Source organism: Aulostomus chinensis, chromosome 16, assembly GCF_037954235.1.
Source record: "Aulostomus chinensis isolate RoL2024-O1b breed Wild chromosome 16, RoL_Achi_v1.0, whole genome shotgun sequence".
In the NCBI taxonomy this organism is placed as follows: domain Eukaryota; kingdom Metazoa; phylum Chordata; class Actinopteri; order Syngnathiformes; family Aulostomidae; genus Aulostomus; species Aulostomus chinensis.
The window spans coordinates 9,354,243-9,374,468 of NC_141335.1; the positions used below are offsets into that span (position 1 = coordinate 9,354,243).

The 20,226-nt window shown below is 39.5% G+C and overlaps 3 protein-coding genes across 4 annotated transcripts; 1 reads left to right on the forward strand and 2 right to left on the reverse strand.

Moving 5' to 3' along the window:
• The first annotated feature begins 2,426 nt into the window (after positions 1-2,426).
• On the forward strand, positions 2,427-8,094 carry LOC147247401 (serine/threonine-protein phosphatase 2A 55 kDa regulatory subunit B delta isoform). The gene is made up of 10 exons (XM_086179967.1): positions 2,427-2,611; positions 2,809-2,883; positions 3,351-3,448; positions 3,555-3,720; positions 3,808-3,920; positions 3,995-4,172; positions 4,287-4,451; positions 4,833-5,002; positions 6,220-6,311; positions 6,415-8,094. Exons 1-10 carry the CDS (start codon positions 2,605-2,607, stop codon positions 6,692-6,694), a joined length of 1,344 nt encoding a protein of 447 aa, XP_086036093.1. The 5' UTR covers positions 2,427-2,604; the 3' UTR covers positions 6,695-8,094.
• Positions 8,095-8,346: 252 nt separating this feature from the next.
• LOC147247402 (BCL2/adenovirus E1B 19 kDa protein-interacting protein 3-like) lies at positions 8,347-11,991 on the reverse strand. 2 transcript variants are annotated; one of them, XM_086179968.1, is made up of 6 exons: positions 11,835-11,991; positions 11,362-11,536; positions 11,137-11,197; positions 9,786-9,892; positions 9,344-9,493; positions 8,347-8,652 (listed from the first exon to the last, which is right to left on the reverse strand). In XM_086179968.1, the coding sequence occupies exons 1-6, from the start codon at positions 11,875-11,877 to the stop codon at positions 8,610-8,612; spliced, it is 579 nt and encodes a 192-aa protein (XP_086036094.1). In that variant the 5' UTR covers positions 11,878-11,991; the 3' UTR covers positions 8,347-8,609. The 2 variants fall into 2 exon arrangements, with proteins under 2 accessions (XP_086036094.1, XP_086036096.1); XM_086179970.1 differs by having other exon boundaries at positions 11,362-11,610; positions 11,835-11,939.
• Positions 11,992-18,517: 6,526 nt separating this feature from the next.
• Positions 18,518-20,191, reverse strand: LOC147247403 (alpha-2A adrenergic receptor-like). The gene has a single exon (XM_086179788.1). The coding sequence runs from the start codon at positions 19,848-19,850 to the stop codon at positions 18,681-18,683; it is 1,170 nt and encodes a 389-aa protein (XP_086035914.1). The 5' UTR covers positions 19,851-20,191; the 3' UTR covers positions 18,518-18,680.
• Positions 20,192-20,226: the final 35 nt, after the last annotated feature.

Genomic DNA, 20,226 nt, shown 5'->3' on the forward strand with positions numbered 1-20,226 from the left:
TCACAAATTCCGGATGCGTCTTGATGTTTCGATGTGATCGGATTTCTGCCTGAATAATCTGATATTTACGATACGATTGTCGTATCGGTGATGGAAGAAGTACGCAGTCCCTTTACTTAAGTAAGAGTACAAATAGAAAAAATAACTTAGCACTCTGGTACAGCCTCCATTCTACATCAGTAAAAGTATATGGATTAGAAACTGACCTCAGTAGTATCAAAAGTAATAGATCTTGTTTATGTGACTCCACCATAGTACCTCTGACCTCTAAAGGTCATGTTGAAAAGGGGTGTGTGTTCCTGTTGTGTTCATGTCAAGCCTCACATTCATCACCTTCATCAGGTTTCACCTTGTTTTCTATTCAAATCCTTTCTTCTTCATTCTATTAATTTATGACTTCAAATCAATGTTGCCCCCTAAAATGAAAATACCCAAGTGAACTGCAGATACCTCAACATTCTACACAACTACAGTACTGAGTAAAAAATACTTTCCACCATTGTTTAATATGTTTTGTCTTTTAGTTGTATTTTTACCCCGTTGTGTGGATTTTCCTGACATTCTCTCTGTCTCCTGTCCAGGGACTACAGATTTTAATTAGCTTATAGCTAATTCTGGAACAGCTAAGAAGTTGTGCTGGGTCCCTGCCAAATAAACAAAAGAACAAATGCAGATGTGGAGACAAATATAAATAACACTTGAACAGCTAAATGCCCATTAGGGAATCGAAGCTATGGGCCTCATGACACCCTGCTGTTATTTCTAAAAGCTGGGAGTCACAGAATATGGAAATTGATAACCAAATCATACAAAAATACAATAATTGATAGAAAAGGCACATGCAAAATCTCTGTGGTAGACTTAAAACCAACAGAGAGCAGGAATTGTATACTCAAGAGATCCAGAATAGAAAAGTAATGGCCTTTTCAATAAGTTATTTTGGATTACTGTAAGTCACAATGACTCTCAATGACTCTATAACTTTACATTTATATAAAAAAACACTTTATTTCAGATGACAATTGTAGGACTGAATATATAGAGCTCTTTTCTCTGAAGTGCAGTGGAGGCTGCCATGCAAGATGCCAACCTACTCATTAAGAGTAATTGGGGAATTTTGGGACATGAATATGCAAATATTGCTAATTCTATGAGTTGAATTGTTGGACAGATGATAATTTTAAGTCTAATGTAATTGTCCAAGTTTCTATTCATCCATTTTCTATACCGCTCATCCGATTAGGGCCTCAGGGTGGGGTGGGGGGTGGGGGTGGGGGGCTGGAACCTATCCCAGATGACAATGGGTGAGAGGTAGGGTTCACCCTGGAGAGGTCACCAGTCCATCAGGAGCAATAAGGGCTTCGGTAACTTGCTCAAAGATACTTCAACATGGTCACCGGGGGAAGTGAGGATCGAACCAGCAACCCTTCGGTTGCCAGACGGCCACTCTACCTCCGAGTAGAAAAAGTAGGGGGTGAAACCCCCTAACGACCACCCCTGAAACTCCCTGACACCGCACAACGACTGTCGTTTGGAGAGGCCAGGTGAGTCTCGGGAGGGTCGTTTCCACCACAATAGCACTGACCACTCCCACATAGGTTTATAAGCTGGAGTTTCCACACTCTTCACTAGAACTGAAGAAGCCTCTCGGATGAGAGGTGAAACGTCTTCAAGATAAACTTACGTCCAGTTGACCAGATTTTACTTCGCTTCGATCTACCTCCGAGCCATGCTGCCCCTTAAGATTCTATACCAAGTTAATTTGCTGTACAGCTGGACATAACTGACTCCAAACCAGCTGTGATGTCACAAACCACGCTCTGAGATCAACTCTGAATTCTGGGGGGGACAACAAAAAACTGCAAAAGATGGTGTAATTTACATGTCAACACCAATTGAACTGGATGTTCATCGTTTCTCCACTAGATGTCACCCACTGACCATACAATAGCCTACATACAGGAACATTTGTCAGGTGTCCAATAAGCTCAAGGTGTCACATTTTTGTACTCAGAATCCCTCCAATAACATAAACAACCACCAGATAATCAGGGGGGAAAAAACTTCTGTATTATGAATAGAATGATTTTTAAAAAGAGGTTTGTTTTTATTTCAGTCACACCTTTCAAGAACCCTCGCAGTAATTCATATGCAAATCACATTTATTCTGAAACTGAAAAATTTTAAAGATGAGGAGTTGTTCTTTGTTTATTTGATTTCGTTTGTTTGTAATTCTAATAGACATTTATTGGTGGGTTAGTGTCATATGTCCCAGCTTGTTGATTTTGACAGACAGAGTAGGCAGCTATTAATATGTAATACCATGAAGTAAAGTTGGATGCAGATAAGCTACACAGACACATGTAATATTATGATGCACTGGAGGATGGATGGAGCTCGAGTGTGGCATGTGTGCATGACGTCATTGCTCCATGTACTGTGCGCCATTTTGGAAGAAAAAAATCACGGATAATTTCCGTGGTCCTGACAGATCTGGACCCGAGTCTTCACACTGATTGTGGATGTTATCTATTTCTCCGAGCAAGCCGAATTGGTTGATTAGGTATTGGAAGCTGTGTACAGCAAGAGCTGCTAAATGAAGCAATGGCGGGTAAGCTACTTTTGAAGGGAGGAAAAGGATCCACCTCACTTGGTGTGTGTGATGGCCTGAATCTGTAAGTTAGCTGGCCAGCGGTAGCGCTTGCTAGCTAAACTGCTAGTTGTCAAACTGTGTCACTATCGGGTCATTTTATCAAGAGACCAAACACGTATCGAAAACAAACTGACTCTTTGGTCTTTATTTTCCAGGAGTTGCAGGAGGAAATGATTTCCAGTGGTGTTTCTCTCAAGTGAAAGGAGCGATAGATGAAGATGTTGCGGAAGGTATGTTGCTAACGTTAGCTTGGCCGCTAGGCTATAGCAGTGGGTAGCTAGCTGGTTAATGATGATGCCCTGTTGGCTTCGCATGAGATGCACGATAGCTAGTGGGTCAGTACGGGACAGATATTCTAATTGGAGAATGTCTATCAATAGATTAATGTCTCCAGCGTCCTCTTGCTCCACAACCAGTCTGTGTTGCTAGCTAACTGTATGCTAGGTGGTTGCTAAGCTATTAAAGGGGAGCGACTGTGTGTATGACGTCAATGTGCTGCGCCCATAAATTGTCCAGTGACATCATGCTTGTTTTCATCCATTCATACAGAAATGTGTGTAGCTGTCCCTGTAACTGCTGCTTTATTAGCATCAGATTGAGTCCTTAGTGTAGTTTAGCATGCTAGCTATCACCAGAGCTAGCATAGTGTGAGCTAAACCTTTGGGACTGATTCACTGAATGGTGTTTCTGTTTTTAGCTGACATAATCTCAACAGTTGAATTCAACTATTCTGGAGAACTGCTTGCAACAGGAGATAAAGGAGGAAGAGTAGTGATATTTCAACATGAACAGGAGGTAAGGATCATATGTTGAGACAGAATAGCACCTTCATGAACGGTGCAATGTAAGAAGCTGTTTGTATGTTACGATTGACATTTCGTTTCTTTTGTTGTTATTCCAGTCTAAGAATCGTCCACACCTGCGTGGGGAGTACAATGTCTATAGCACTTTTCAGAGTCACGAGCCAGAATTTGACTATTTGAAAAGTTTAGAAATTGAGGAAAAAATAAATAAAATAAGATGGCTACCCCAACAAAATGCTGCTCACTTTCTACTTTCGACAAATGGTAAGGGCTCGCTCTTTTTAAATCAGTTTTATGTGGTACTGCATGCATGGCTCATGGGATAATTTCTCAATTGTTGTTGTTGTTCAGATAAAACTATCAAATTGTGGAAAATAAGTGAAAGGGATAAACGAGCAGAAGGTTACAACCTGAAAGATGAAGATGGACGACTCAGAGACCCTTTTAGAATCACCTCTTTACGGGTATGTTAAAACTCTTTCATTTTTTTTCAACTCAGCGTTTAAGATCTCTAAATTTCGCATATTGTGTATTTTAGGTACCAGTACTGATGCCAATGGATCTCATGGTAGAAGCAAGCCCACGGAGGATCTTTGCAAATGCGCACACCTATCACATTAATTCCATTTCTGTAAATAGTGATCATGAAACGTACCTCTCCGCAGATGACCTAAGAATAAATCTATGGCACTTGGAAATTACAGACAGAAGTTTTAGTATCCTTTTCTTCACGAGAAAACAAATCTTTGATGTGCTGAATAAGCTGTCATCTTCAGTGTATCATCATGAAGCACAAGACAACTGCTAGTTCCTTAAGATTGTTTTCCCAGATATTGTAGACATCAAGCCGGCCAACATGGAGGAGCTGACAGAAGTAATCACAGCTGCAGAGTGCCATCCACACCAATGCAATGTATTTGTATACAGCAGTAGCAAAGGCACCATCCGCCTGTGTGACATGCGAGCAGCTGCACTCTGTGATAGGCACTCAAAGTGTGAGTATCTCCATTTTGATGTTGCATAAGCATGTGATCTCATCTTCAAGTGCAGAATTAACGCTTTGATTCATAAGTTATTTACTATTTTGAAGTTTTTATTGTTTTTCCGTCAATGTTGAGATCTCCATTTTTTATCATTTTAAATTGAATACTAGTAGGGTTTGGGGTTTTTTTAACTTCACATGCAATCCTGGTAAATTTTGCTTGTTATTGTATTCATATAATAATGTCAAAAGTTAAATACAGATGTATTTATTTTTTAAAACCTGGAACTGGTTTTATTTACTGATATATGCTTAATACATAACTATGAACAAAGAAATATACAAATATCAAGCATTATGACTGATGATATTTCTGGAAATGTTTCCTTCTTAGTCTTTGAGGAGCCGGAAGATCCGAGCAGCCGATCCTTTTTCTCTGAAATCATCTCCTCCATCTCGGATGTGAAGTTCAGTCACAGCGGACGCTATATGATGACACGTGACTACCTCTCTGTCAAAGTTTGGGACCTCAATATGGAGAACAGGCCAGTGGAGACGTATCAGGTGCATAAACATACACCAATTTTCTGGTGACTACAGATGGTACAGGCATGAACCGTGGGTGAAAGCTCTGAATAGACTTGGCGGTTTAAGGGTTTTCCGTTTCAGTAAAGTGATGCAGAGATGCAATGTTGAGGTGACGAGATGCACAGCAGGCACCGCTGGAAATCTGTCTACACTGAGACAGAATCCAACTTCAAGTGGTAGTAAAGTTACAAGACTATTTTAAAAAAGGAACATGCCACTGACCCAGTTTGGCATATTTATGAATTAGTCTCAGTTAAGTTGAACCAGCCGACATGGACAACGCCGTGTGCACTATTTTAAGAGGGTACACCTTCACCATCAGCTTTAAATGTCAAGACATCATCTAAGAGAACCCCTCTAGCTCAGATTTTACCTTTTACTCTTTACTCTGGTAAAATATCCAGAAAGTATGAGCAAATAGATACCACCACTTGCCCCAAGCCCATCTACAATGACCTTATACATGGAATCACATGCTTTAAGTTTGAAAAAAATGCAACGTTTGTGTGTTTGTAGATGGTACCGTTTGTGATTTCACACACTGACCTATGGAATATCGCACTTGCTCTATATTTGTATTTGTAATTATCAATTTTGTATCCATTCATGGACTCTCAAAACTTTCTGTAGTTCTTAAGTTGACGTAGCATATTTTACTTTTTGTATTGATGGACACATCAGGCTTGTAAATGTATTGCACAAGGTACAACGGTCGGTGAAATTCTGGGTCACTACCAATGTGCACACATCCGGCCTTTTTGGAATAATAATTTGGCTGATGCTGAAACCGTTGGGGGTTTTTTGTTTGTCTGTTTGTTCGTTTGTTTCAACAGTTATTTACTGCCCCTCAAATGTCATGGAATATTTGACATCTTCATCATTTAAAAATATCAGCTGTCCTAAGTCTGTCAGCCCCCCTTCAAAACTTTGAGATAAAATACAACCATTCAAACTCGTGAAACAACTTTTAACTGTCACACCAATAGAAGAATATCAACCTCAGCCGTCATCATCAGCCAATGGTAATCAGCTCGTCTTACTTAATAAATGTCATGCAGGAATTAAGGAAGGTATCTTGTGTCTGTGTGCAGCAAATCTGTAAGCCTCCTGAGGCCATGTTTGGTTGGATGAGCTCCGTTTTTTATGATATCCAGGTCACATTGATTTTTAAGTCGTCATTTGTTTGCTCTCAGGTCCATGAATACCTTCGCAGCAAACTCTGCTCTCTGTATGAAAACGACTGCATCTTTGACAAGTTTGAGTGCTGCTGGAATGGAAGTGACAGGTAAGTTTCTGCTGCCGGTTTCGAGTGATTTATAGATCCAATCCATCACCCATTCACAGTAAATCCATGCAGACCAAGAACTGAACACTCCTCTCTCCTACAGTGCCATCATGACCGGCTCCTACAACAACTTCTTCCGAATGTTTGACCGTAACACCAGGCGGGACATCACACTCGAGGCATCCCGGGAGAGCAGCAAACCACGGGCCACCCTCAAACCACGCAAAGTGTCCACTGGTGGCAAAAGGAAGAAAGATGAAATCAGCGTGGACAGCCTGGACTTCAACAAGAAGATCCTCCACACTGCCTGGCACCCCAAAGATAACGTGATAGCTGTGGCAGCCACCAACAACTTGTACATTTTCCAGGACAAAATCAACTAGAAGATTTGGGGCTCCAGAGGATAGGGCTTTTACCGTACTTGTGTAGTTAAGCCTACTACTTGTCTATCTGTATAAGAAGAAACAGCCTTGTTGTCCTCCTGGTGAAGAATTCGAAAGCACGTGTCTACTTTTTTTGCCACAGGAGGTTGATCCATAGGCCTGTTTTATTTTGAGTCTGAGCTTAGGTTGTTTTTGCCTTTGGCATCAGGGCAATCAACCCCTGACCCAGAAAGCCCAAACTGGGTCTAATTGACGGAATGGCACTCCCTAGAGGTCAAACTCTTGAACGTTGGTGTTTGTGTTGACATTTTAAGCCTTCATTTCATGATTTAACGGCAGAACTCTCTTGGAAGCCCCAAAAATGACGTCTTGTCAAAGTTGTAACACCATTTTGGAAAGATTTTGGGCCCTCTGAAGCACGGAGTAATGGCCACAAAGCCTAACTGTAACATTCCCCGTCGGCCGTGCGTGTATTCAGGCCAGACTACAGGTGGAAGAGGCCATGAATTTGGAAAGTGGACTTGTTTCTTTTCTTCCCCCTCCCTTCTATTACTTTCTCCCAGTCAATACGGTGACATAATTTCACTGACTGTATCTACTCAAGTACACCTTGTCATCCACATAATAAAATAAACTAAAACTACAGATGTCTTTTTAAATTTAGAAGTATGTATTAAAACATGTTTATTGCTTTGCATGTTTTTATGTTGTAGAGAGGTGGAGAAATGTCCAGTCACACCACTGTGTTTTGAGCAGATCTCAAGCAAACTTGTTTTATTTGAAATAATATTTGGGGCTACCAGTTCCAGAAGCGCCGTTAGAAACAACCGCTAATGTCATAAGCTTTTTTGAACATGTTTAAGAACGCAGGCTGGAAACCACATGGCACAAGATACAACCCAGGACAAAAGGGAATCTGCAGCCTTAATACCTACTTCTATCAGTGACAGCTACAAGTTATGTCCCCAAACGTTCTACAAACCTCATGTGCATTATTTGTAAATCCTATTTTATAGAGTTATGTCCTCATATACTGCTGCTATATGTGGCTGTCTATGAAAAAACACACTTAAGGAGGAAAATTGCACACCGTACAGTTTGTGATAGTGCCTCCAGGTCATGTAATCGATAGAAACTCCAGACAGGCCTCATACATGTGACCTTAACTCCTTTATTAGGGACGAGACCCCAAATTTTAACCACGTATGGCAAATGTGGATCTTATCTCCGTAGTTGTGAATGCAGAAATGAAGGTTGGCTACACGAAAACATATTACTGACATTAAAACAAACACATAATGCATTGTCTTTGTCCATTAATTCCTAACATGGTGGCAATGTATTCACTTGTTTATTATTTTGACCAAAGTTCAATAAAATTTGAATTGTGTTCATCTGCATTTGGTCCCTTCCCTTAATAGTTTACTGTGCTTAATTACAAGCAAATAAATGGAGGCCACATGTTTTCCAGTTTTTATTTTAGATGAATAAAATGGACCGTATCTGTGCGTCATTAGATAATATTTTGATTTCCATATCACATTTTACAGTTACAGACTGAGTGGTCTTAAAGCATGATCCCTTGAACATCTCATTTAAAATACAAGTTGAAACAATTTTGATCTAAAATCAAAAGCGGTTTCATTGCAAAAAAAAAAAAAAACAAGATAAAAGGCAAAGAAATAAATCAGTTCCCAAAACGTGCAGATTTTAAGGAGCTGGAAGCAGCATAACAGTCGTCGCCAAGCTGGGGTGGGGACTACAGCGCAACGCACAGGGTGATGGGTCACTGCTTTGTTCAAGAGTAGACGGTGACATCACTCCACGCCACCTGGGTGCAACGAATTAGACTGTGTCACGTGGCTACGTGTTCCCTTGATCTTCAAAGAGTTCCATTTTTTAAGGCACCATCTTGTCAGTAGGTGTTGTGGGAGGTCAGCCGCTTACCGATGTAGATCCTACATACAGAGACAAACGCGTCAAAGAAGATGGTGCCAAGTTAAACAAAAAATACATACACACGTGTAAAATACATTGAAATGCATACAACAAAAATGTAATTGTGAAGCCAAGCTTGCAGACACTTGCATTATACACCAGTCATGGGAAGACTGATTCCTCACATTAGTTCCTCAGTATTTTGGTTGTTTTAATCATAATAAATATTGACAAAAGAACTTTTTCTAATACTATTACTATTTCTAATGCTATGATTCTGCATCCTTCTTGTATGTATTGTACACTACAAAAGCTCAATATGAGATTACAGATACAGAAATCTGACTAACTAGAACGGTTTTTCGTTCTTTCTGATGTTCTCATATGAAAGAGGGACTCATTCATGACGCAATCTTGTTTAATTTAGCCAACTTGATGTCGTTCAAAAGTCCAGGCTGACCCGGAATCAATGGGACACTAAAAAGATTCAAAATGACTTCTCTGTTCATATTTTTGCCTACTACTGTACACTGGTGTGTGTTTAAAGCATGAAAAGTTCAAGTCCTCGTGTTGTGTTGGTTTAAAATAAACAAAACTATTTCAGGAATGACTTTGATTGATATAGCATGAAAGCATTCTTGATGGCTCCGTCAGCAAGATGCTCCTAACATTTGAGGAGCTTGTAACAAGAGATGAACTTGTGTTGCTTACCCTAACCCAACAGCAACTATGTGAGAAATGATCAACGAGGGAAGGAAGAGTTTCAGAAATTCAGCAGAGAGAACACCTCCCTTCTTCATGACGCTGGTGTTCCTAATGCTGAGAGAGGTCGAGCGCTTAGGGTACTTCAGCAGGAACTCCCTACAGAGGAGCACATTAAATTTTCATTGTTCTGAATACATGAAAATCAATGAATGCCAGCAAGTCTAAGGTCATCCTGACACAGGTGCTCACACAGACCTACAAATTACATGAGGAACCATACTAATGACAGTAAAAAAAAATAAATGTAGAAGTAAGAAATTGCTTGTCTCCTCTGGTTATGATAAACTGTGCGGCATAAAATGTGTATAGCAACATGCTGCAATAAGACAAACAAATCTAACAGCATATTTCAAGTTTCTACGATACTACCGGGGGGGGTCATACATACTTTGGAGGATTGTTTTCAGGTCGGCTAGACCAGTCCCAGATCCAGTCAACATTTTTCTTCATCATGGTTTCAACCTCTCGTCTTCTTTCTTGGAAGTCTTCCTCCGACTGAAAAACATCAATTGTGGATAAACAATATTGACAAAAAAAGCCCACACCCAGAGTCAACTGTGTCATCATTGAGCGTTACCATTATTAAGTTATTACGCTAGCTCAAGATCACAACAAAAATACTTTTTTTTCTCAAGTTAATATTGCAATTTGGTCACCTGATTTCATCCTTTAATAATTCAGAAATGACATACAACAAGTTGCAGACTGGAGTGTCTTTTCCTTGGATAATAAGGACTGAGACACACACACACAATTCAAATTCTGCCTGATAGACCTTGATTAATGTTCAGTCTGATAAGATGATCAATAATAGGCCTTTGGTGATGTGACACATTCATCTCAAAGCTACAGTGTGGAACATTTGTCTCCATCTTCTGGCGGTGACAGTTATTACAAACATCTGTCAACACGCGCTTATGTCAACATTACAGTTACTGGCTGCAAAAGAGAGGATTCATCGTTTTGAGCTTCAAACAAGCTCTTTGAAATGAATCGTTTCACTGTCAGGCTCGGTCCATTTAACCTGCTAACATTCTGAAAGTGTAGAAAGCCGATTAAGTTGTTTCTACGATTCAACAATTTCTTTTGGCAGACGTACAACACGTATTTATCCACATTCAAGTTAGCAGAGGGCTAAATGGAGGTAGCCTCACAAATAGATGTGCTAAGCTAAGTCAGACAGAGCCAACCATGTATATTTCGCTCGAAATAATTAGTGACTGACAGTAAACAACAGCTGCGGAAACAAAACAACAACACATCTTTTCAAAACTATCATCCCATATAATCCACATCTTCTTAATGCAGCTGTATGCTCAGTAATAGACAAACTACCCTTCTGATTCTGTGCTTCTTCACAGCTGTTCTGAAGTCTGCTAGTCTGCATGTTTTAGACTCAAATCAAAGTATTTGTGGGTTAATAATCATACAGTTGGACTAAGAAGCCCTGGATTATACCAGATGATGCACTTTAGAGTTTGTTAATGTGCATTTTTGGGCAGTTTTGCTGTTTTGTTGCTACAGCTGTTGTTAGCCGTCAATCATTATTAGCTCAATATAAGTGGCTGACTCCTTCTGCATTCTGGAGTAACAAAGAGCAACTGCAGGAGGGGAAAAAACATATGTAAGCTCAAACAACCATTTTGTTAGTACTTGTAATGCGAAAGAAAAAATACAATTCTGGGGGTGAAGTATCATTTGGGGGGAAAAAAAGAAGGTGTAAGGTTTCAAAAAAGTACCTGTGAGCTGTTTCCCTCTGAGCTTCTCCACAGAAGAAGCGGGGTCTGGGCTCTGAGCGGGCTGTCAGGAGCAACAAGGCATCAAAAACGTTTATGAAAGTACGGCCACTTGAGACAGGGCTTGAACGATCTAAGAAAACAACTTCTTGATTAACTGTGTTTCACAACTGCTTGCTTGCTGCTCCTCCACCCCCCCCCCGCCACCACTACCACTACAACACGAACCTGTTGCACTGGGAGCTTCCTCTGGAGCTGCTCCTTCCCGACTCACGCTGAGCCTCCAGTAGCATTTTCTCCACGTCAGCCTCTAGTGTGGACGAGGGACCGGCCAGCTCCTGGCTTCCATGATGACTGGTACTCTGAGAACCTGTGTTACTGTAGTGCAGCTCGACCCAAGAACCTAAAACCATGAACACACACTGAGAGTGTGTCGATGGCCTTTGATAAAGAGAGACTGCCACGCAAGTGGGGCTGCTACAACAAACAAACAAACTGACGTTATTTAGCTTGAAAAACAGGTTAACACTCGTTAACTGGGTTCTTTTAAATTATATAAATCGATTAAGTTACACAGCCGAGGATTAAATACAATTAATCAGCAATATATGATACAATAACTGGGGATTAAAAGACACCGCGTTCTCACAATTTGCTAGCGATGACATGAACACTGGCGGATGAAGCTCGTCATGATTTACCTTGTAAACTCTCGTCTGATGAAACGTCCTTCTGCAGTGACATTGTGTTTGGATAGTCTTGAAGCTACCGTTGTTGACACACCTTTGTAGTACTAATACTAAGGGAAATGGTGGCGAAATGTCTGTTGGCAGTTAACTACCACAATAACAATGACGCAATTATGTGTTTATCTAGAAGGCGATTGGCTCCGAGCTGAGCCTTCAGCCCCCCAACACACTGCGCATGCTCGCATCTGCTCCTCATACAGCATAAACAGAACTCACATGGCTTATTTATGTATCAGCAGTTTATGTTTTTTTTAGTGGTCAGGTCTCATGGTAGATTTGTTAAGTCATTATCTTTGTTTGATTCAAGGAGTGCCCAAACTTTTTGCCTTGGTGAGCCAAATGTGAATTGTTTGTTAAAAGTTTTCCACTTGTGTGCGGCTTCTTGTTTTTGTTGGTTCTTTTGGTTTTTTTGGACGTGCTTCACCTGTGTCACGATAACATCCTTCACAGGGTTAATATCAAGTATCATTGTCTCTTATCAAAAATATTGAATTATTAGTGGGTTTCTTCATATTTACAGTATTTATATATTCTCACAGTGACAGAAACAGCATAATGATTTACAGAATAATTATTTTTAATGATTTGGTACTTTTTAATCGTTAGGCCTGTTATTATAGTTATTTATTTCACATGGCAAGCCAAATCGAACCTTACGATGGACCAAATTTGGCCTTAGTTTATGCAAAATTACTTTTACCAAATTAGTTTTCTGTGATTTAGGTTAATTCTGAACACAAGAAATGACATAATGTGGTGCAAGTTGTGATTAAGTGCTGTGAAAACCCCCTGTGGACAACACAGTGTCATGTGGTTTTCACATGTTTACTGATAGAGAGAAGATGGAGCAAGCAGCTCTGGGAAGTCTAATCCATGTGTAGCGGAAATTTAGGGATCATGGATTGTGGATGTCACAAAACCTCTCTGACCAATGTCTCTCTTTTTGGTCTTAAAGTTATGATTTTAATCTTTGGGCATCTGACTTTGATCTTAAGACCACCAAAGATTAACAAACAGACAATTTGAACTTACAACTTTCAATGAAGCGGACTTAAACTTGCTAGTTTACACCGCTGCAGCTGGATAAGACAGCAAAAATGTCTCGCTAGCCACCGTGGATTTGACAAACTGAGTTGCAGGCAGTTTATCAGATTGAGTCGAGCTGAGACGGGTCAGTTTACGATGCTCCAACTATTTTATCACATAAAGAATCTATGGTACAAACTGTCCTTAAGGGTTCTGACGTTAACTGCTAACTTTTATGCCTTGTGTTCTTACTGTAATCACTGACTTTTATCTCTGAGTTCTCACTTTGATCTGACTCCAATCTCTGCTTAATTTGAACATCAAAGCTATCCTGACTGCCATTGAAGATTCCATCCAATCAAAATGCGCCTTAAAAACAGACTTGACAGCATCAAAGTTATGCAGAATCAACAATAAAATTTGAGTCATAAAGATTTATTGCATTAGCAGTGTAGTAATCTAAGTCTTTCATGCTGTCATCTCAGTCAGTGTGAGCGAGGTATCCCCCGACTGGCTGTCATTATCAACCCTTGTTATAGAAAACGGTTGAACCTTATTCAATTGAAGCAGTTCTGTATGCTATTCTGCAGGTGGCAGTCATAACTTATAGTCCTCCATCTTTCAGGTGCCGAGTGCCAGAGATGGCAAGAGCACGTTGTTTAGTGGAAGTAGTCAGGCTACAGCTACTTGTGAAAGAAAGAAAAAGACTTGGATAAAATTCGAATTGAGTCGACGACTTTGGCTGAGTAAAAGTTCAGTATATTCTCAGAAATCTGAAAGTGACCCTGTGGAGGACATTGTTATCATTTGCTATCGTGTAAAGGCTTATTAGAGTAGAGAAGAACACATTTCCATGTTATATCTTACGTTTGTGCTCGCAGAAAATGATCTCTAACCCTTTTTGCTGCGTCTTTGTTTGTCTGTCCTGAATTAACCTGTTTCAAAGGGCTTCTCTCCAAATACAAATAAATTACTCAGTTGCTTGTCAGAGGGGAATGAGCCAAGAGAAAAATGTGCTAAAACTCCTCCACAATTTAGTGACACAACATGTTCTGTATTTTGAGGAGGTAAAACAAACGGTTAGTTTGTCCTGTTCGTGCTCAAAGAGGCAATTCCAAGTTTAAAGCAGAAAAATTCAATTATGTTTTCTATCATAGAGATTAGCACGACTGATTATACTTACGAAATTAAATTATTTCTTAATTTAGGGGGTTATTATTCTAGGATGTGTTCCTCTTCCTGGCAGCCTGATTGCACTTTTCCTTCTCACTAAAATATAAACTGGAATTAAAGCCGAGGCTTAAATGAGGAATGATCATGATTATTCTGCATTGTTCAGGGTAGATTACCAGATATCTCACTTGTAAATTGAAATAACAAAAGGTGATATATATATTTAAAAAAATGACAAAGATATACTCAGAGAAATAATCAATAAACCAGGTATCATTTAAGACACTCACACGCGTTCTTTTTTGTACTTTTGGAAGAGGGGACGGGTTTAAGTTCCACAGTCTTCGATAAAACACAGCTTGGAGTGAATTCTTGATCAATTATGTTTATTCCGTAGCAACTGTGAAACACGGTAATCTTAGTTTATTCTGATTATTGTCTTTAAGTATGATTTCTCTTAAAAATTGCTCCCAGAAAGCATTTGCTATAAATAATTTATCAGTCATATTCTGTTGTATGTAGAACAAGAGAGCTCAAAGATATAATTAAAGGGGAGCATGAATGGGTAGAGACTGTTCTGGTAATCCCCAGAGAATGAAATTCCATTTTTAAGAAACATTTGTTATCTTTGGTAAATTCCACATATCCATGTGCTTTGGTTTCTCAATTCCCTGTGGGGGTCTTCGTCCCCCTGGGTCCTTGAGTACCTTTCAGGAGAGCGTGTTCTATTTTTTTGATGGGAGAAAATTATCTGCCAGCACGCTGTTCTTTTTTTTTCACCAACAGATCATAAAAATAATTTCTCAGGGTTGTACATCTCCTCGCTCTCTTTTAGGTCACATGTTAACAAGCAGGAAAATGTGCTGGCCAAGGACCTAATCATACTCTCGTAGTGATGGTTTGGTGGGGCAGCCAACTGCTTTTGATTTTCAATTTTTTTTCTCTTCTTTTTCTAACTCGGAAGTCTACCTTCCCATGTATGAAAATAAACTAGCCCCTGCACAGAGGTCCAGTCCTCTGCCAAACCTCCTCAAATAGCATAGGCCGACCCTGAAGTGAGGTGAAACTCTGAAGTCCATTTTTCTTGATATCTGTAATTCCTATCTCCTCTTACATTATTTTTTCGCTGAGATTTACGTGAACGCATCTCCATACGAGATCCTAACAGAGTTTTTAATTCATTAAAAAAAAAATAAAAAAATTTTGAGCTCCCAGTGCCTTGGAATTCTTTCGCGTAAAAAGAAACGTAAACATTACAGCAAATTTACTCTTGGATGTTGATGACAAAAAAAGAAGCATTGTAGATGAAGTGCAGAAAATTTCAAAATTTTACCCCAAAAACAGATATTTACAAAATGTCGTGAATAAGTCAGTGTGCCGCTTACAGAGCACTCAGGCTTGATGAAGATTAATGGCAGGAGAAGGTCTCTTGTTCAGTTCTCGGCTCAGCCTGGTACAACAACTTCATGTTCACAGTACAAAAAAAAACCACAGTAAATGTCTTGACTCACTGCCGAGCAGCAGCTTTAATTATGGCATTATTTGTCTTGCAAACATGCAGATATCCTCTGCAAAACTTTGCTTGAAATTTTGTCATAAAATACAACAACACATTAAAAAAAACAAAAAAAAACCTAAATGACTGATGAAGTAAAGCAGAGAGGAGAGACAGAATGAAGTATATGAAACTTACAGCCATGTCAGTATTATTGTATTATCTTGCATATTTATTCATTTCAAGAGGAAGTACCCTATACCCCTGTGTGACTGATGTATTGTTCGGGATCCATAATGAATGACTCAACATTCAATTATATTCACAGTATTCATCAGTTATGATTTAAACTTATTAGTATGGTCTGGAGCTCTCCATCTGACTCGCTGCAATCCTGCCGTAACACTCTGGATATGTCTGGGCTGCGGTCTGTTGTCTTTGATCTTTAGTTGCCTTTAAGTCCCCCCCCCCCCCCCCCCCCTTTTAGGAGAAGCATGACTAGCAGCTTCAAGAAGCTCTCATTGAGCTGTCGGTAGGAGAAATGAGAAGAAAATGGAGATGACAGAACAGGGAGCTGTGTGAAAGGTGTGGGAACAGCTGCCAGGAGCAGCTTATGAAGCATGGTTTTATAAGCTGCGGTGTTACGGGTATAAATCTTCTCGCCTTCAAATGATCTTTAGAGAGGGAAATAAATCATCGTCTTAGCAGGTAATCAAAGTGTGAATGAATTCACAGTAGTGGAACGCATTAGCTTCCGTGAATGACACGGAAGACCTAAATTAACTGGAATATTACGCATTTGAAAATATTCAGTTAAACAAACAAGTTGCTGCTGACTTTTGTTTATTTGAGATATTAAATGATTTTTACTGTCATTTTTCTCTGTTATGTGGCTTTTAATATTTCTGTTGCATGGTGTGCTTTAATATGGAAAAAAACAGGTATCCTGCTGCTCAAGCACACATATGAAAACCATGAAAATATATATATATATATATATATATATATATATATATATATATATATATATATATAAATTACTGCAGTTCAAGGCACATCAGTAAGCTCTGGATCTTGGCCCAAAAATTTGAAGGATTATTTTGAAAATATCCCATAGTTCCCAACCAAATAGTTCGACAAGCTCCTAAAATATTCCAGGAACTGAAATATACTCTTCAGTTTGTTTTCTTTTAATTATAGCAATTATACTCCTTGCATGTGCTGTCGGCGGGGGGCTGTTTTTGTGATACATATCGATACCATAAGTGAGCGCCCTGTTCCAACAGAGCCTTCAATATCAATGTTTTCTAATCCTTCTCATGTCAGAATGTTCATGGGAAATCACAAATCCTGTTGTGGTAAGTAATAGATGTTGTATTTTAAGACTCAGAGACCATGAATGAACCCAAACATGTGTACCACAGGAATCTCAAAACACCACAGATCCTAAGAGGAAGCCATGGGAATCAGCTTGTTATTTACTGCTGCTGGGTGGAAATGTTTGGGGATAGAGAAAAGCAAGTATTTAAAGTATTTTTATATGATTTCTGGTTCACAGGCCGATACTGTAATACTGTTATGTAGTATGTAGAATCACGAGAGCGAGAGCACTCGACTGGAATGTTGATAACAGATTATAGGAACAGAATCTTGTGTGGATATTAAACTGGACGAGTAATTTGTAGCAGCCGCTCGTATTTGTATGGCTTTATGATTTCCGTTTGACTCCAGGGGAGGATTTAATGATATCTGTGTTCTGTATGGTAAAACTGCATTTGTGTGCCACACACACACCTCCCAGGCATAATTTTCTTTTCATATAATTGTCTTGTTCTTGTTGCTTGCAATAATGAGAGGAGATAGTCGGTGGTACAGGGATTGCGTATTATTGGGCCTTATTCACTTTCATGTTCTCTTGGTGTTGTTGGCGAGCAGCTTTAGCTCGTCTAAATCAGTACATCTTTTATTCTGAGGCCAATTACGGAGGCAGAGACATTCTCTTCAGGCTAATTGTTGCCTTGAATTAAATTTTCAGTCCAAATTAAATGATTGGTATTTATCCTGCATCGCATGGTGTTGCCATGTGGCAGCAGTTTTTTTTTTCTTAATTTTAGTAAAGGCAGCAACAAACAAGACCATATTTTACCGTTCAGTTGTAAAAACAGGTCTTTTATACTTAAATGTTATGCAATTGAAGACACCTCATGAACAGCAAGGGCAACATTCTTGGGGAAAAAAACGTTTCTGTTTTAGATGTATTACCTTTTTGTAAGATGGTAAAATGGATTTTTTACATATGGAAAGTAACATGAATATTGAAGTTATCTGTGTGTATTCAATCTTTTGGAAAGTGATCAGCTCTTATAGGACTTTCCTATTCCGAGATTACATTTACAACTTTTTTTTTATTACACTTAAGAAGAGAGAAGCTCGAGTCACAAGCATGCATACATACATTTGTTTGAGTACATTTGTCGGATACGTTCACTTTCCTTTATTGAGAATCGTTGTCATATGGCAACAACCGACGAACTCCCCATTTCAAAACATATTACTTTTTTTTCAAATATTTCCTTTAGGGTAGATAATTTTAAGTTGCAAAAACCCATTCAAGCATTTCTTATGATGTTTAGGCATTAATTCATAACAATTTGGAGAATTTCCACCTTAAACATCTGCCTCTATGTAATTAACATTAATATTTTCCTCATCTCGGTTTCTTCCTGTGCTGTGCAGCAGAGATTTTTCTGTTGTGTGTTACAATCAGCCCTTCCACACCATGACTGATGATATTCCTGACAATTTCATAGACTCTTACATACATGAGCACACGTAGAAAATGTTATCGTCCATGCTGCCTCAGTTGCACGTGTCTAAACTCATAGAGTGTAATGGTGTAATAGTTAGAAAATAAACTTGCAAATTGGATCTTTTTGAATGATTTAATATTTCAAAACAGACATGGAAATAGATACGTATAAAAAAAAAAATCCAACAGTTGGCATGTTTCAAATGTATGATAAACATCCACAGATTGTGGGTTAATTACACATGTGGGAATTTTAATGTGGAAATCAGAAATCTACCGCACACAAAAATCGTACTTATAACCCTCGTCTGTCTTTTCTACACAGAATCTTTTTAAAAGACCTCCTGAAATCTTTATTGAATATCGTGTATATAACAGGGTTCAGTGAGCTATTGCAGTAACCAAACCAGAAGAACATTTTGAACATTATCTCTGGCACACAATGGTCACACACTGCAGTGAGTGTGTAAGTGAAAAAAAAGGGGAACCAGCAGAAAACAAACACTCCCATGACCACCGCCAGAACAAAGGTGAAGCGCCTCTCTCTGTACTGCCTCCCCCTCCACCTGCTCACTGCCGGCTGTGCACCTGGGGAGGGTTCTCCAGGCTTCACCTGAGTCACTTTGGTCGTTGGCGTACCCCTCCTCTTCTTCAGGGAACAGAGGCTGATTTCATTCCCATCAGATGAGGAGGGCTCTTCATCCTCTTCATTGACCCCCTCTTCCAACCTTCTCCCTTCTCTACCTTTCCTCTCCAAAGGGTCCAAATTACACTTCATGTCCTCGATGTTTCCATTTTGCCTTTGACCTGGTGGAGCTCTTGTTCTCTTTTTGGCTATCTGATAAATTCTAACATACACCATAATCATGATGACACAAGGAGCAAAGAAAGAGGCAGTGCTGGAGAATATAATGTACCACTTCTCCTCATTAATTTTACATTTCGGGCTGTCCTCCTCACCCTCCTCCTTTTTCATGGTGATAAGAGGAGGGAATGAAATGATAGCTGCCAGAAGCCAAACAATGACAAGTGTACATTTAATCCTGCGTGGCGTCCTTCTCAGGTTGTACTCAATGGCTTGAGTGACGGACCAATATCTATCCAGGCTTATGGCACACAGGTGAACAATAGATGAGGTACAGAAAAGCACATCCAAAGCCAAGTGGATTTCGCACCACACTTTCCCAAAGTACCAGTAATCCATCAGTTCATTAGCTAAAGAGAAGGGCATCACTAAAGTGGCAACCAATATGTCTGCACATGCCAAAGAGACTAAAAACAAGTTCTGAGGTGCTCTCAAGGCTCGGCATGTGATGACAGCAATTACTACCAGAGCGTTGCCAAACACTGTTAACAGAATGAGGATACCCACCAGGATCATTAGAGGCACAGAGGTCTGGAGGACAGTATAATAGTTGCTGCCAGACACAGTCTCATTTCCGCTGGTGAGATTAAGACAACCCATCAGGATGAGCTGTGGTGGCGATGATATGATGGGACGTGTCCAGAAGTTTGGATTACTGTCAATTTATTAAACGCACCCACTGAAAAACAGTGAAATTGTTCATTGTAAAATAAAAATTTAAAAAAAATTCGTCTTCCCTTCTTTGTTCGGGACGAAAATAGACCGGAAAAAATACAGCAGTTTCTAAGACACAAAATAAAAATTCAGTTTCCCACATCGGATATATTAAAAACAGATATGTTCTTCAAAAATAGTTCATCCATCAATCTTTCAGAATAAAACTTGAAGTTAAATCCGGTGGGATTCATTTCACAAAACAGACTTGCATTGCACACGAGGAGTAGGGCTTTTCAGCTGCCGTGGCTGGAGGGGAGAG

What these genes read in the sequence shown, in the direction of transcription:
- LOC147247401 (XM_086179967.1), top strand. An exon ending in CTGTGATAGGCACTCAAAGT is followed by an intron (nt 4,452 to 4,832) that starts GTGAGTATCTCC and finishes TTTCCTTCTTAG; the next exon opens with TCTTTGAGGAGCCGGAAGAT. An exon ending in TGCTGGAATGGAAGTGACAG is followed by an intron (nt 6,312 to 6,414) that starts GTAAGTTTCTGC and finishes TCTCTCCTACAG; the next exon opens with TGCCATCATGACCGGCTCCT.
- LOC147247402 (XM_086179968.1), bottom strand. Translation starts at nt 11,877, where the DNA reads ATGTCACTGCAGAAGGACGTTTCATCAGACGAGAGTTTACAAG. An exon ending in ATCAGACGAGAGTTTACAAG is followed by an intron (nt 11,537 to 11,834) that starts GTAAATCATGAC and finishes TCATGGTTTTAG; the next exon opens with GTTCTTGGGTCGAGCTGCAC. An exon ending in ATAGTTGCTGTTGGGTTAGG is followed by an intron (nt 8,653 to 9,343) that starts GTAAGCAACACA and finishes CTCTGTATGTAG; the next exon opens with GATCTACATCGGTAAGCGGC.
- LOC147247403 (XM_086179788.1), bottom strand. Translation starts at nt 19,850, where the DNA reads ATGGGTTGTCTTAATCTCACCAGCGGAAATGAGACTGTGTCTGGCAGC.